General features: G+C 44.3%; 1 protein-coding gene across 6 annotated transcripts in view; it reads left to right on the top strand.

Moving 5' to 3' along the window:
- Positions 1 to 15,443, top strand: part of LOC112215702 (dnaJ homolog subfamily C member 13) — a 62,560-nt gene that overhangs the window by 19,631 nt on the left and 27,486 nt on the right. For 5 of the 6 annotated variants that reach the window (XM_042299181.1, XM_024374985.1, XM_024374986.2 and 2 more), the window contains exons 3-21: positions 4,053 to 4,128; positions 4,320 to 4,469; positions 5,536 to 5,577; positions 6,384 to 6,584; positions 6,822 to 7,028; positions 7,200 to 7,295; positions 7,542 to 7,633; positions 7,875 to 8,041; positions 11,086 to 11,165; positions 11,254 to 11,423; positions 11,658 to 11,690; positions 12,271 to 12,370; positions 12,535 to 12,642; positions 12,788 to 12,943; positions 13,220 to 13,276; positions 13,369 to 13,490; positions 13,647 to 13,722; positions 13,835 to 13,930; positions 14,057 to 14,197. In XM_042299181.1, the coding sequence (XP_042155115.1) occupies positions 4,053 to 4,128; positions 4,320 to 4,469; positions 5,536 to 5,577; positions 6,384 to 6,584; positions 6,822 to 7,028; positions 7,200 to 7,295; positions 7,542 to 7,633; positions 7,875 to 8,041; positions 11,086 to 11,165; positions 11,254 to 11,423; positions 11,658 to 11,690; positions 12,271 to 12,370; positions 12,535 to 12,642; positions 12,788 to 12,943; positions 13,220 to 13,276; positions 13,369 to 13,490; positions 13,647 to 13,722; positions 13,835 to 13,930; positions 14,057 to 14,197 (2,170 nt within the window). The remainder of the gene's footprint in view (positions 1 to 4,052; positions 4,129 to 4,319; positions 4,470 to 5,535; positions 5,578 to 6,383; positions 6,585 to 6,821; positions 7,029 to 7,199; positions 7,296 to 7,541; positions 7,634 to 7,874; positions 8,042 to 11,085; positions 11,166 to 11,253; positions 11,424 to 11,657; positions 11,691 to 12,270; positions 12,371 to 12,534; positions 12,643 to 12,787; positions 12,944 to 13,219; positions 13,277 to 13,368; positions 13,491 to 13,646; positions 13,723 to 13,834; positions 13,931 to 14,056; positions 14,198 to 15,443) is intronic. The other variant, XM_042299182.1, reaches the window with a different exon arrangement.

Here is a 15,443-nt window from a genome sequence, read left to right as displayed (position 1 = left end):
AAAACACTAACGTGTGTGTGTGTGTGTGTGTATGTATGTATATATATGTCTACCTTGTTACTTCTGAGAAATGTGAAAGTATTTTAAAGATATGTGGGTTTTTGGTAATGGAATTTCAAGGCATTACATTTCTCAGACTAAATATAAGTGATATTAGTTGGCAGGGATCTTAACTTCAACATTGTTTTTTGATGTATTTCTAATACCTTAAGACTTTTTCTGGTTGTTGTTTTCTAAGACCCTTTTTCTGTTTGACCAGATATCAAAGCCTTTGCTTATTCCAAATTTTTAGGATGGAAAATTGTTTCAAAATATGCATTAATTTCTCAAATATTGATTCTTGGCTTTCATTTGACACCCAATTTCATATGCTCCTATGAACTTCACATGCTTGTGCTCATGGGGCTTTTTACATGGAAATCACCCCCTGCCAATTAAATGTTCCACTGCTTCCAATAACACACGTTTGAAATGTGATAGCAGTGCCTTTATGATGATGTAAAGCACTCTGAGGTCATGGAGGGAATGCCTGTATAATGGCTGTTATTGTTGTGAGGAGCAGCCTAGCCAGCCCTGCCCTCTACTTTTCATAACCTCTGACCCTTTTTCCTGACCATATGACCTGACCAGGACATACTCTGGGCCCGGGTTATAAACTAACTAGGACACCAAGTTTTTTTCCTGGGCAGGTCACATGGTCAGGAAAAACTCTACATAGCCATAGCCATAGGCTAGCCATAGGCTATGGCTATGTAGAGTTTTTCCTGACCATGTGACCTGCCCAGGAAAAAAACTTGGTGTCCTAGTTAGTTTATAACCCGGGCCCAGAGTATGTCCTGGTCAGGTCATATGGTCAGGAAAAACTCCTGGGCCTAGCTACTACAGTATGTGCTGGGCTGTGCTTAGACTAGGCTGGTTGAGTTCCTGTATCTGCCTGGAGAGTACAGGTCACAGAGGATGAATAATTAACAAGTCGTGTGACTAGGCCTGGCCCAGCCACTGAGCAGCAAGGACAAAGGCTCCATGTAGAGGGGTGCCCTCATAGCAGAGCAGGGGCCCTGCACTTAGAGCTGAGAGGGAGGGAAAGCGAGGGAGGGAGGGTGGGTGGGAGTTGGCTCAGGGTAGGATGAAAGGGAAACGATGTGCTTGCATAAGGATTGAGATGGAGGTAGACTCTGCTACAGGGATGCAGAGACTGTAGATTCCACCCAAATGTAGACTCTACCTCTGTATTTCTATCACTGATATCTGGACACACTTCGGCGTGGATCAAAGGTTGACCTCTAGTCCATAGGGCTCTGGTCAGAAGTACTGTATATAGGGGATAGGGTGTGATTTGGGACGCATCTTAGGCCTTGGTAGGGAAGTGAAGGGAAGTCAGTTAAGTTTTAGCCCTCGTGTCTCTTTGTGTGAGTGGCGACGTGTGGAGGAAAGCGATCAAGGGTGCAGCCTAGAGGAAAGTCTTCATCCACTCTGAGGTAGCTAGGGCAGGGTGCACTGGGCTGTTAGATCAGCAGACCCACCCCCCTCCCGACACGCGTTCACACATTTATAAACACACAGTCATCGCTTTACAGTGGCTGCCCTTTTTGACTCCCTTTGAATGTGGCAGGCGGTCACATTTCTCATAGATCTCAAGCACGCTTCCCTGGGATTTTATATTAACTCAACTGTGGTCTCCCTCAGTGTCAGCAAGTTACTCGCTAGCTAAACCCTGCTTATTATTCAGTTCCAGTGACAAAACGGTAGCAGTTGTGTAGAGCGCCGCTCCATTTTGGTACAGTATTTATCGTCTGCCTCACAAATGGCACCTATTCCTTTTATAGGGGCTCTGGTCAAAATTAATACACTAGGGAATAGGGTGACATTTGAGATGCACAAACAAGTTCCCTGGTCCATTCATCTCACTCTGTTCAGTGTCGAACTCCTCAGACATAATAGTTCTTTATTTCTACTGTGGTTATTTCCTGCTCCAGAGGTATTTCGGGAGGATTGACTGGGATTTTTTTTTGCATCAATTCGTCAATTCAATGGAATTCGCCAGCCGAGCCAGTGCTTGGTCTAACCTCTGTCACTTCAGATATGCCACCACTTAGGATTCAGCAGCAAAGCCATTCAGGTCCACCACCATCACTGCAGTACTCCACAGTCAATTTCTTTACTGAATGTTGAGCTACCTTAAGTTGCAACTGGAACCCTATTCCCTATATAGTGCACTACTTTTGACTAGGTCACATACTGTAGGGCTCTGGTCAAAAGTAGGGCACTATGTAGGGAATAGATTGCCCCTACAGGAGAGATCGCACTGAATGACGGTCTGCCTTTATCTGACATTCGTTCAGAGTTCGTTTGACACAGTTTGTTTTCAGGGAACACCTGCTGGTAGGCGTCGGACTGCCAACATTTTCTGCTGTTTCGACATTGGTTTGCACTCGGTTAGCAAATTACAGTGAGCTAACTTGTTGTTGTTTTGGCTGTAGAATGAATATGGGGTTCAAGTTTAGGCTGTCGGCTTTAATTTCAGGGGATTTTCATCCATATCGGGTGAACAGTTTAGACAGCACTTTTTGTACATAGTCCCCCCATTTTAGGGGACCAAAAGTGTTGGGACATTCACTTGTGTATAAAAGTATTTGGTCATATATTCATAGCACACAATGACTCGGCAACATCAAGCTTGGAACACTACACATTTATTGGATGCATTTGCTGTTCGTTTTGGTTGTTTCAGATTGTTATGTGCCCAATAGAAATGAATGATAAATCATGTATTTTTTTAATTTCGCAGTCACTTCTATTGTAAATAACAATAGAATATGTTTCTAAACACCTCTACATAAATTCAAAAAGCACAGCATTTACTGTGCTGATGATTGGCTGAGAGAAATCGATGATGAAAAGGTTGTGGGGGCTGTTTTGTTAGACTTTAGTGCAGCTTTTGACATTATTGATCATAGTCTGTGTTATGGCTGTACACCCCCTGCTATATTATGGATAGAGTTACCTGTCTAACAGAACACAGAGGGTGTTCTTTAATGCACCAAGCTGTCTGTCTAAACTACTGGCACACAACTCAGACAACCATGCATATCCTACAAAACATGCCACAAGTGGTCTCTTCACAGTCCCCAAGTCAAGAACAGACTATGGGAGGCGCACAGTACTACATAGAGCCATGACTATATGGAACTCTATTCCACATCATGTAACTCATGCCAGCAGTAAAATTTAGATTTAAAAAACAGATAAAATACACCTTATTGAACAGTGGGGACTGTGAAGCAACACAACCATACACATCTATACAAATACACAATAGCATATGCACTATACACACATACATGTGGCACTAGAGTAGAGGCCTGAGTGTGCACACACTTAATATGTTGTGAAATCTGTTATGAGTGTATTATGTTTTTCACATGTATTACTGCCTTAATTTTGCTGGACCTCAGGAAGTGTAGTTGCTGCCTTGGAATCCATAATAAATACAAATGTGGATGCTACCATGATTAGGGATAACCGTGAATAATGATGAGTGAGAAAGTTAGACGCACAGATATCATACCCCCCCCAAAATACCCACCTCTGTTCTTCCCGTTATTGTAATGGTGAGAAATTAGTATAGTATTTTCATTTCATTTTTCATCTCAGCCCCCGTCCCCGCAGGAGGAGTACAGAGCTAAAACATGTGTCACTGTCCCAATACTTTTGGAACTCACTGTACGTCCGGCACTGTGTTCAGAGGTGCTAAGTACTCTTGGCCGGCAAATGCTACCGACGTGTCCATGCCTTGACTCAATTGTTGTTTTTTGTCATTTAGCAGACGCTACTTACAGGCGCAATTAGGGTTAAGTGCCTTGCTCAAGGGCACATCAACAGATTTCACCTAGTCAGCTCAGGGATTCGAACTAGCAACCTTTCGGTTACTGGCCCAACCTCTTAACCGCTAGGCTACTACCCAGTCCTCGGAATGTCCTGTAGGTCTTTGTATAACAGATGTTGTGTGGGTAGGTATCTGACTGACTGAGCTTTCCTCCTCTCTATTCCAGGTACAAACGAGTCTTCTCCGTGGGCACTCATGGCATTACCACGTACAACCCCGCCACGCTCGAAGTCACAAACCAGGTCAGTGGGCTCATTTTAAAACCCTTAATTAGGTCTCTGTCTGAGTCATGTGACATTATCCTTGTGATCGCTATATCCGTTGTCACCATTTGGATGCTAATCTATGATCTGTAATTTTTTGCTTTAGTGAATGTGACATGCCTCAGTGACATATTTGCCTCTTTCTCTGTCTCTTCTGTGGTGCCCTGCAGTGGCCGTATGGGGACATCTGCGGCATCACCCCGGTGGGAAAGGGCCAGGGCACCGAGTTCAACCTTACATTCCGCAAGGGCAGCGGCAAGAAGTCTGAAACGCTCAAGTTCTCCACAGAGCACAGGACAGAGCTACTCACAGAGGCACTGGTGAGGGAAGACATGATTGGTTCTGGAAGAATATAACTTGTAAATACCACAGGAGCTTAGTTCAGATGCCTTAACCCTCATCAGAACCCAAAATATAAGCTTGTTTTAGCCGATTGTTTGTAAAACCATTTAATTGTAAACAACGTGTAACTTCAATCCATAGCCCCATCTATACATTTGAGTGGTTACATTTCTTAAGCCCCACCCCTCAGCTGTTTACCCCAAAAAGTGGTGGGATTACATTTGACTCATTTAGCAGACACTCTTATCCAGAGCGATTTTACAGGAGCAATTTAGTGTCTTGCTGAAGGGCACATCAACAGATTTTCCACCTAGTCAGCCCCCAGGATTTGAACCAGTGACCTTTTTGTTACTGACCCAGCACTCTTAACCACTAGGCTACCTGGGATGACTGCTTTGTCATTGTTCGAATCACAGATTGCCCCTTTAATCACCACCTCCCACCTCAACCATTATTTTTGCATGAGAATGATTACAACACATTAGCAACAGTGTTTGACTGTAAGTTGCTTTAGAAACTCCATCACATACATTAAACACAATTAAGTTATCAAGAATGCGCGCACACACACACACTCACACACACAAGAACAGATCTAAATAGCAGGGAAAGCAAAAAATAATTGCTGCAAAATTGCTCATTGTCCAAAAACAAAAATCTTAAGATTCTCACACTCGTGTCCCTTGACAGAGCTGATTCTCACACACCATGCATAAAACAAAATGCGTTGTCCGTGAAATCATTGTCCTGAAAAGGTGTAAGAGACTCTGAGTTTGATATTTCCATAAGCTTTAGACCAGCATAGTGACTTGACTCATCTCTGATGTTTAATTACACTTATTCAAAGGGTGATATCTCAATCTCCTACCTATCCAGGATACATTAATAGTGCTGATCTAGGATCAGCGCCCCTGTGTCACGAAGTCTTCTTCAGTATGATGTAGAAGACAAAGCAGGTCTAAATTCAGCACTGAGAAGTATTATGAATACGTGCCCAGATTACAGTGAATACATATTTAATCTGATCTCTCTTTCTCTCTGCAGAGATTCAGAACAGACTTCTCAGAGGGAAAGATCACTGGCAGGGTAAGTCTTGACGGAGGGAATGGCGAAAGGAGGGAGGGAATGAAGACCTGAACAAACGAGTGAAAGGAGAACCGAAAGAATTAAGTGCTCCTTTACAGAATGCATGACCACACTATAGAGGAGAATAGAATATGAATGGCGGTAAGAACAAATCAAAGGAGGGGGGGACGAGTAAAACAAACACCCCACACACCCCAGGGCCATGTTGAGTAGAGCAAAGAGGAGGAAGAAGGCACAATCCATCAGCACAATCCCATTTCCCTGGGAGAGAGAGGTTGGAATAGAGCAGCCACTCGCCTGCTCCCCTAAAGGGTGACTTTCATCTACAGCACATATCAATACAACTTTCTGGTGATCTCTTCAAAGAGGAGCACTATGGTTACGTCTCAAATGGCACCCTATCCCCTATAGGCCCTGGTTAAAAGTAGTGCACTACATTGGGAATAGGGTATCATTTTGGGACATATTCTGTTTTTAAAAGGGCAGCCAGGCACAGACACAAGGATTATCTTCATATTTTTGTAAACCAGGGTCTTCTATAGTGGTTCAGTTACTATATCCATTAGTTGTGAGGGATAAAAAAAAAAACAGACATTGTCAATTTGATTGATTGGTTTGCGTTTGAATGTCTGATAGATCTCTAGGCGTTATCATGTCTAGCTCTGGTCCGGGATGTTGCTGTATGTGTGGCTTGCTGACGCCGAGCCTTCCCCAAGCTGCACGTAACACCCTGGACCAGAGCTATATTATAACGTGATGCCATGACCAGCTTTGTCCACTTTGTTAACGTTTGTGTGTCCCGTCAGCGCTACAACTGTTACAAGCACCACTGGAGCGACACACGGAAATCAGTGAGCCTGGAGGTGACCCCGGGGGGAATCGACCAGATTGACCCCCAGACCAACCGGGTTGTGTGCTCCTACGACTACCGCTCCTTGGAGTGCTTTGCAGAGCTCAACGACTACCAGGGGGGCTTCTGCATCCTCTATGGGGGCTTCAGCCGCCTGGTACTTACCTGGGGGCGCGGCGCCTCTTAGTCTCTAAATGTTTAATTGTCTGTGTGCAAATATGTGTTTATTCCCTTGAGAAATTCCACTGTCCTGGACTGTCTCGCACACATACTGTTTTAATTACACTCTCCCTCACCCCCCTCTCTCTACCTGCCCATCCCTATTTCTCTTCTCTCTCATCCCTCTCACCACCTCCCCATCCCTCTCTCTATCTGCCCCATCCAACCCCCTCAGCACCTGTTTGCGTCAGAGCATCGGGACGAGATCATCAAAAGCGCCATTGAGCACGCGGCTAACTTCATCGGCATCACTCTGCGGCTGCGTAAGGACCCGCTTACCTTCGAGGACTTTGTGACGGACCGGCTTGGGAAGTACGGCTCAGACGAGTGCATCACCTCCCTGGCAGAGTTCGTGGTGCAGAAGGTCTCCCCGCGCCACTCGGTCAGAATCTAACTGCCATCACCATCGTTCCTTCCTTTTTATTTGACCTGTTTACCTTTTTTATGAGGAGATTTTGACTTTGTTAGGACATTGAAATTAAAATGTGCTTTGTAGTCAACTGGCCCTTATCAGCTTGAGACTAACTTCTCCTGTACTGTTTGTCCCTGGCAGGAGCCCATCAAGAGGATCCTGTGCCTGACAGAGACATGTCTGGTGGAGAGAGACCCAGCCTCCTACAACATAGTCACCATCAAGCCCTTTGGAGAGGTGAGTGGCTGTTACAATTCCAACACAAACACTGGGGCTGACTCATCGAATTGGTAGAAGTCTAATTTTCCTTGTGTTATGTGGGTTTCAGAACTGTCATTTCTATTCATTCTATTTCTATGACCTGGCCTCTGCCTCAGGCTCTGTTAAATGCCATGTTTGTCTTTTTCAAGTAAATTGCACTGAAGCACCGTTGTGCTAGTGTCATTTGCAGTAAACTGTGTGTGTGTGTGTGCGAGCGTGCAGGTGTTTGCTCTCATCTGCGATGCAGAGAACCCCCAGGTGTTCACCATAGAGTTCATCAGAGGCCAGATCAGGAAGTACTGCTCTACAGACAGGTACCGCACAAAACCGCTCTATCATGGCAAATGTCATATTTGCCCTCCCATTTCCTTTTCTGTTGGCTAAGCTCACTAAATCTGTTTCCGTTCACACCCTGCTCATATGTACTGTACTCCCGATCCTGCATCGTTGTCTTTTTATATATTTTCTGTGTGTGCGTCATATCTGCATATTCTTTTGATGTGAACGTGTGTGTGTGTGTGTGTGTGTGTGTGTGTGTGTGTGTGTGTGTTTTAGGGACTCCCTAATGGCCAGCCTGCTGGACGGGGTGCGTGCGTCGGGGAATAGGGATGTGTGTGTGAAGATGGCCCCCACCCAGAGGGGCCAGCGCTGGGGCCTAATGAGCATGCCCGTGGACGAGGAAGTGGAGAGCCTGCACCTCAAATTTCTGGCAGCGCCCCCTAGTGAGTGACACCCCTATCACAGGTTTGATTTTTGACCTGGGGTGTGTTCAGTATTCACTAAATGGAAGAAAACTGACTTAAACTGGGCGGTACTACCTGAGCTTGTCCAATAGCAATCGCTCAGGTGTGCCCAAATGAATTTGACACTGAAATGAATTGTTGTATCTCTAAAGGATTGAGGGGTTAACTTTGGGTTTGGCCTGAGAATGAGAACTATGTGGCCCGACTGCCTCGAGTTCTGTGAAATTGATTAATGCGCAGTGGGTTTTGGGCTTGCCGTGCCGTGCGGTGAAAGAAAAACTGTGCGTGTCTGCGCACCTTCATCCTAATACCACTCTTTCTCAGCTGCAACAGCTGGGGCCCCTAGCGGCGCCAGGATTCTAATATTGACTGGGCCAGAAAAATGTGTGGTCGTGTTTCAAATTGCAATACGGTTAGGCTGGAGTGCACTCGTGAGAACGAGGATCTACAAGACTACGACAGGCAGTGCATCTCAATATCAGGAGAAGCGCATCGATTGATTATCAGACAAGTTGTCGGCTTTTGGACGGGAGTAGCACGGGCTACTATGAGAGTGAAGAGGAAAATCCACTTTTTTAAACTACGTAACATGCTGGCAAAATGTTCTGATCAACTAATACATGAATAAGATGATCATGAGCACTCACCTCAATTTAGCTAAGCCTAATTTTTTGTGTGTGTATGTACATGATGTATGTACTATGTAGGCACCTGAGCTGAGCCATGAGGTAGACTAGGCATCTAGCACCCCCCTATCAGATTAGGGGAGGGGCAGCAATGTGGCATATTTTTTTAAATGTAATTTCATCTCCCCCACTTGGGTTCTTAAATCACCATCACCCACTAATTCATTTTTGCAGATTAAGTGTTTGAGCTAGTAATGTATCAATATTTATCAATATAATTTTGGATTTCACCCCATATCAAAATCAAATGGTTTTGACCGTTTACTTTTATTCTGGTAAAACATTTTCAACCTCGCGCAGAGATAACAATAACCTATCAAATTATACTGAACAAAAATATAAACGCAATATGCAACAATTAACGATTTTACTGAGTTACAGTTCAAATAATGAAATCAGTCAATTGAAATAAATTCATGAGGCCCTAATCTATGCATTTCACATGACTGAAAGGCCCACCAATTTGGGCTCAGGCCCACCCACTGGGGAGCCAGGCTCAGCCAATCAGGATTAGTTTTTCCCAACAAAAGGGCTTTATTACAGACAGAAATACTCATCAGTTTCATCAGCTGGTGAAGATGCTGGATGTGGAGGTCTTGGGCTGACGTGGTCACACGTGGTCTGCAGTTGTGACGCCTGTTGGACATACTGCCAAATTCTTTAAAACGACATTGGAAGCAGTTTATGGTAGAGAAATGAACATTAATTTCTCTGGCAACAGCTCTGGTGGACATTCCTGCACTTAGCATGACAATTGTAAGCTCCCTCAACATTTTTGACATCAGTGGCATTGTGTTGTGTGACAAAACTGCACATTTTAAAGTGACCTTTTATTGTCCCCAGCACGAGGGGCACCTGTGGAAGGATCATACTGTTTAATCAGCCTATTGATATGCCACAGCTGTCAGGTGGATGGATTATCTTGGCAAAGGAGAAATGCTCACTAACAGGGATGTAAACAAATTTGTGAAGGAAAATTTGAGAGAAATAAGCTTTGTGTATATGGAACATTTCAAGGACTTTACATGTTGAGTTTATAATTTTGTCCAGTATACATAGGTTGTCACTCAACTAATAAAGCTGACTATTTTATTTTTTGCCTTTGAAGCTGCAGGTACCGTGCAGATATGTAAGATCAAGCCGCGTACCTCACATTGGTCAGTGCGTGAAGCTGGACACAGTGCGCCGTTTGACTACAGTAGACTACTAATATTGCCTGGGGTTGGCATGGAAAATAATTACTTGTAGATCAATGACTACAGACACAGATTACATGCTTACTTCGACACTGAAGGTGAGGATGCATCAGTTGTCACAAAAGATTAGGTATTTTCTGAAGGTAGAAATAATGTAATCTAAAAATTATATATAACTGTGAAACAGCGATTTGTCATATTTGAATCGATTTTTCTGACCGATGCATGCTACATTTGGATCGGTTTGGGATCTGCAGACCGATGCTCTAGTGTCTTAAACATATGAATCAGGGACGGGTACTTAGCGATGAATCGTTACATCCCTACCAAATATCCAAATGGAGATTCAGTGAATACAAAATTCTGACATTGATTGATTTATCAAAATCAGCTTCCAATTTGCTCATTTATCCCTCCTCCTCTTCACTGTAACTTCCCAGGGAATTGCTGTAAATGAGAATGTGTTCTCAGTCAATATACCTGGTAAAATAAGGGTTAATTAAAATTTTAAAAATCCCCAATGGTGCTGTCCCACTCAAAACAGTGCTGAAATGATCTAGGTGACCACATATGACTATTGCTTTAAATTTGTATAATGGTTGGATATGACTTTGGGGGTTTCAGTTTAAGCAACAATTTGATACATGCCTTTAATTACATTATCCTACTTTATTTCAATATTTTCGTCATTCAGTGGATCATAACTAAGGTGAGATTTCCTCTCTGCTCTTTTTGTAGGCCCAAGGGCAGTGGTTCTCAAACCTGGTCCTGGGGACCCAAAGGGGTGCACATTTTTAATTTTGCTCTAGCACTACAAACCTGATTCAAAGCCTCATGATGAGCTGATAATTTGAATCAGCTGTGTAGTGCTAGGGCAAAAACAAAAGTGTGCAGCCCTTTGGGTCCCCAGGACCAGGATTGAGAACCAGTGCCCAAGGGCTGTTTCCTCGTCTCCTCACTCAGCTTCAGCCCGCCTCCGCCGCATTGTTCTCAACACCAGTTTAAATCAATATACTGTTTTCTAGAAATCTTCCTTTTTCGCGCTCGGGCTCATTTCATTTATGTAATGTCGGACCAGGTTTTAACATTCAGGCTCGGATGAGAACTAGTTTGACAAAGTGTCTCTGTCTGTCCTTCTCAGATGGAAGCTTTGCAGATGCAGTGTTCAGATTCAACGCTAACGTATCCTACAGCGGCGTGCTGCATGCAGTCACCCAAGACGTGAGTGTTCAAGCCTACCAAGGAGAGTGTCTTGTCTATAAGTGTATTAGGCCTACCTTAACACTCCTTTCCTCCGGCTGTCTCTCAGGGTCTGTTTTCAGAGAACAAGGAGAAGCTGATCAGTAACGCCATCTTGGCCCTGCTGTCCCAGGAGTGTGAGCTGCCGGGCCTCAACGCCGAGCTGGAGAGTCACTTTCACGCCATCCGACGCCTCGTGGCCTCCAAGGCAGGTTTCCAGGCCTTCACACAGCTGCCCAAGTAAGGCATCAAAACACACACACACTGCTAACATTTCTTCCTGACTTCTCACTACCCCTCTCTCCCTCCTTCAAAGCTCTGACTGTCTAATTGTTCTCATCTCTCCCCACCACTGCTACATTCTCCCCATCCTTCTTCTCTTTCCACCCCCCTCCTACTAATTATTGCTATGCAGTGTTGTGTATTAGTGTTGTGGTAAGCGTGTAGGTAACAGACATACTCTGTCATTCCAAGGTCTGGTCAAGGGTCTGGATTCACAGATGGAACGTAAATATGAATCCATACATCTCAGTCTGCCCTCTGTCTGTTTTCCCTCCTTCTCTGCCTCTTGTCTGTTTAACCTCCTCTGTCTGACTCACTGACCGACTACGTCTGTCTGCCACTGCCCGGTTGCTCTGTTTCTGTCTCTCTGGCCTGCTGTCTGTCTCTGGCTGGCTAGCCTGCTATCTGTCTGTCTGCTCTCCTTTCATGTGTCTCAAACACTGGGAGAGCAAAAGAGAAGTGATGTCATCCGTCCATCTCTTCTTCACCTCTGTCTGCCTGTGTACAGTTTGTGCTTATCTCTTTCTCTATTTCTTTCTCTATTTTGTTCTCTCTCTCTGAACTGGGTCTCTCTTTCTCTCTCATATATCCAGGACACTATCTCTCTCTCTCCTTCTGGGGTCACTGAGATGTATGAGAGGATGTGTATTTCTAATAAACCCCCAGACCCATTGAAAAATATATTTGTGTATCAAAGGCCCTTTTTGAATTTCCAGTGTCAATGACTGTCCCCCTTGTCTCCCTATCATGTCAATGAAATGAATGAGTGAGTCTCTCTAGTATAATCTGTGTGTGTGTTTTGCAGGTTCCGGGAGAAGTTGGGGGTGAAAACGGTGAAAGCTCTGAAGAGGAACAACAACGGAGTGACACACGCCGCCATAGACATGCTCTGTGCTCTAATGTGTGTAAGTGCCATTTGCATTCCCTGAGCAGGTACTGAAAGCGCGCACACACCATCTTACACACAATATTGGTGTGGCGACATGACCGTACACGGACTGTGACTGCTTTTGTTAATGCACAATTTTCAATTGAGAATTTTCAATTGAATAACTATTTTAATTTGCAGCCGATGCATGATGACTACGACCTGCGTCAGGAGCAACTGAACAAAGCGTCACTGATGTCTTCCAAGAAATTCCTGGAGAACCTTCTAGAGAAGTTTGTCAGCAATGTGGTACGTGTGTCAGCCTCAACCGCTACTAACCTTTTTTTGTTGGTCATCCCGAAACACGGCAGTAAACCAAAGGAAGCCATCTTCGTTCTTTAATGACAGTCTTCTTTACATTCTTCTTTCTTCCACTTCTCTACCCTCCCTCTAGGAACACGGCACAGGGGCACTGGTGATCAGCTCGCTGCTAGACTTCCTGACCTTTGCCCTGTGTGCCCCCTACAGCGAGACCAGCGAGGGTCAGCAGTTTGATATGCTGCTAGAGATGGTGGCCTCCAATGGACGCAGCCTCTTCAAACTCTTCCAGGTAGCTAGGAGGTGTGAGAGAAAGGTAGTATGGAATCCAACAGATATGCTCATTTATTTGTTTGGATTTCAGACTAAGAGAAAGGGAAAATGATGGGAGGATTGTGGATTTCATGACTTTTCCTAACAAGGAAAAACAATTAGTGAAAGAGGGTAAAAGGTGGAGGTGGGTAAAACGAAAAGACAAATTGAAAAGAAGAAAGAGCGTCTACACAGTGTCTTTATATGACCTGCTTTGTATAAGGTATGTGACTTTTTGTTTTGTTTTTTGTTATAGCACCCCTCTATGGCCATTGTGAAGGGAGCAGGCCTGGTCATGAAGGCCATCATTGAGGTGAGGCTGGGGGAGCAGGACTTGATATGAAAAATAGAATTTTGGTGATCGTATTGGTGATGATCAAGATTAATATTTGTTTTGTTTATAAGGAGGGGGATAAGGAGATAGCCACTAAGATGCAGGAGCTGGCTCTGAGTGAAGGGGCACTGCCCAGACACCTACACACCTCCATGTTCACCGTCAGCTCAGACCAGAGGATGCTCACCAACAGGTAAAGGACAATGGGTCAATCTGTTTGCTTCAGATTTATACACAAATCTCCCATTACATCCATGCATGATTTACTCAAAAGTCCAAATTATGTATCTTTATCTCAATTTAGGATTATGACAAACTCACTCATGGTTTTTTAACTGTTTTCCCACAGGCAGCTAAGTCGTCACCTTGTGGGCCTGTGGACTGCAGAGAACCCCATTGCCATGAACCTCCTCAAGAGAATACTGGTGAGGCTCTAGACCGGTGTTCAGGCACTTCACTTGTGTACCATCCATACTGTCAGGGGCAGGGAACTTGATATTGTGTACATTCTCTCCATCTCTCTCTCTCTCCCCTCAGCCGACGGGGCTGCTGGCATACCTGGACAGCCTTGATCCCGTTCCGGAGAAAGATGTGGACAGGATGCACATCCGAGACAACGTCAAGATCGCCACGGTAACCTGTTGTAGAGACACTAGCCCAAATTCCCCTGTACCCACTCTATTGTGGTACCTTTTTAGAAATTAATGTGTGCTTGTATGTTAGCAGTACTGTATATTTTTCTCTGTTTGTCGAATACAGGACCAGTTTGGTCGGCAAAAGGTGCCTGACTGGCAGCGGGTGGCGGGCAAAGCAGCCAAAGAGGTAGAGAAGTTTGCCAAGGAGAAGGCTGACATTGTGCTGATGCACTGGAGGGACAAGATGGGCATTGCCCAGAAGGAGGTGAGGAGAGGAACTCGCTGCTCACTTTAGTTCCCCATTCAGGGGCTTCATTCTGGCCCAGGTACTGTAGGACCAGTTAGCATGGCTAACATCCAGCAGCATTGCCATTACCTGGCTTGGGGGAGACACTCGGGCAACCTGTGGGTTTTGAACTACATTCTAACAAACCGTTTTCTATGCTGTTATATGAGGCCACTGAGCAGATATTTTATTTAACCTTTGTGTAAGTTACTTAATGCAACCGCTGTGTCAGATTTTTTTTTAAACTTTATGGAAAAAGCATAATCTGAGAGCGGCACTAATATCCACCATGTTGGGTAGTCAACATTAGTCAGAAATAGCATTATAAATATTCAAGTACCTTTGATGATCTTCATCAGAATGCACTCCCAGGAATCGCAGTTCCACAATAAATGCTTGTTTTGTTTCGATAATGTCCATTTATGTCCAAATAACTTCTTTTGTTAGGGCGTTTGGTAAACAAATCCAAAAGCGCGTTCTAGTCCATTCGGACGAAAAGTTCAAAAAGTTATATTACAGGTCTTAGAAACTTGTCAAACTAAGTATAGAATCAATCTTTAGGATGTTTTTAATCATAAATGTTCAGTAATGTTCCAACCGGAGAATTACATTGACTGTAGAAAAGCAATGGAACGAGAGATACCTCTCATGTGAAAGCGCGTGACTGAGAACGAGGCTGCTGGCAGACCCCTTAGTCAAACAGCTCTCATCCGGCCCCCCTTCACAGGAGCAGCCTGAAACAACATTCTAAAGACGGTTGACATCTAGTGGAAGCCTTAGGAAGTGCAAAATAACCCATATCCCACTGTGTATTCGATAGGGTTGAGTTAAACTACAAACCTCAGATTTCCCACTTCCTGTTTGGATTTTTGACTGCCATATGAGTCCTGTTATACTCAGACATCATTCAAACAGTTCCAGAAACTTCAGGGTGTTTTCTATCCAATACTAATAATAATATGCATATATTAGCATCGGACTGAGTAGGAGGCAGTTCACTCTGGGCATGCTATTCATCCAAAAGTGAAAATGCTGCCCCCTATCCCAAAGAAGTTAACCTCTCTGGGATATGTGGGACGGTAGCGTCCCACCTGGCCAACATCCAGTGAAAATGCTGTGCGCCAAATTCAAATAAATTACTATAAAAATTCAACTTTGATGAAATCACACATTCAATATACCAAATTAAAGCTACACTTGCTGTGAATCCAGCCAACTTGTCAGA

This window comes from Oncorhynchus tshawytscha, linkage group LG16 (assembly GCF_018296145.1).
Source record: "Oncorhynchus tshawytscha isolate Ot180627B linkage group LG16, Otsh_v2.0, whole genome shotgun sequence".
Taxonomy (NCBI): Eukaryota; Metazoa; Chordata; class Actinopteri; order Salmoniformes; family Salmonidae; genus Oncorhynchus; species Oncorhynchus tshawytscha.
The sequence above is the reverse complement of the archived record's forward strand: the minus strand, read 5'-3'. Positions and strand labels throughout refer to the sequence as shown.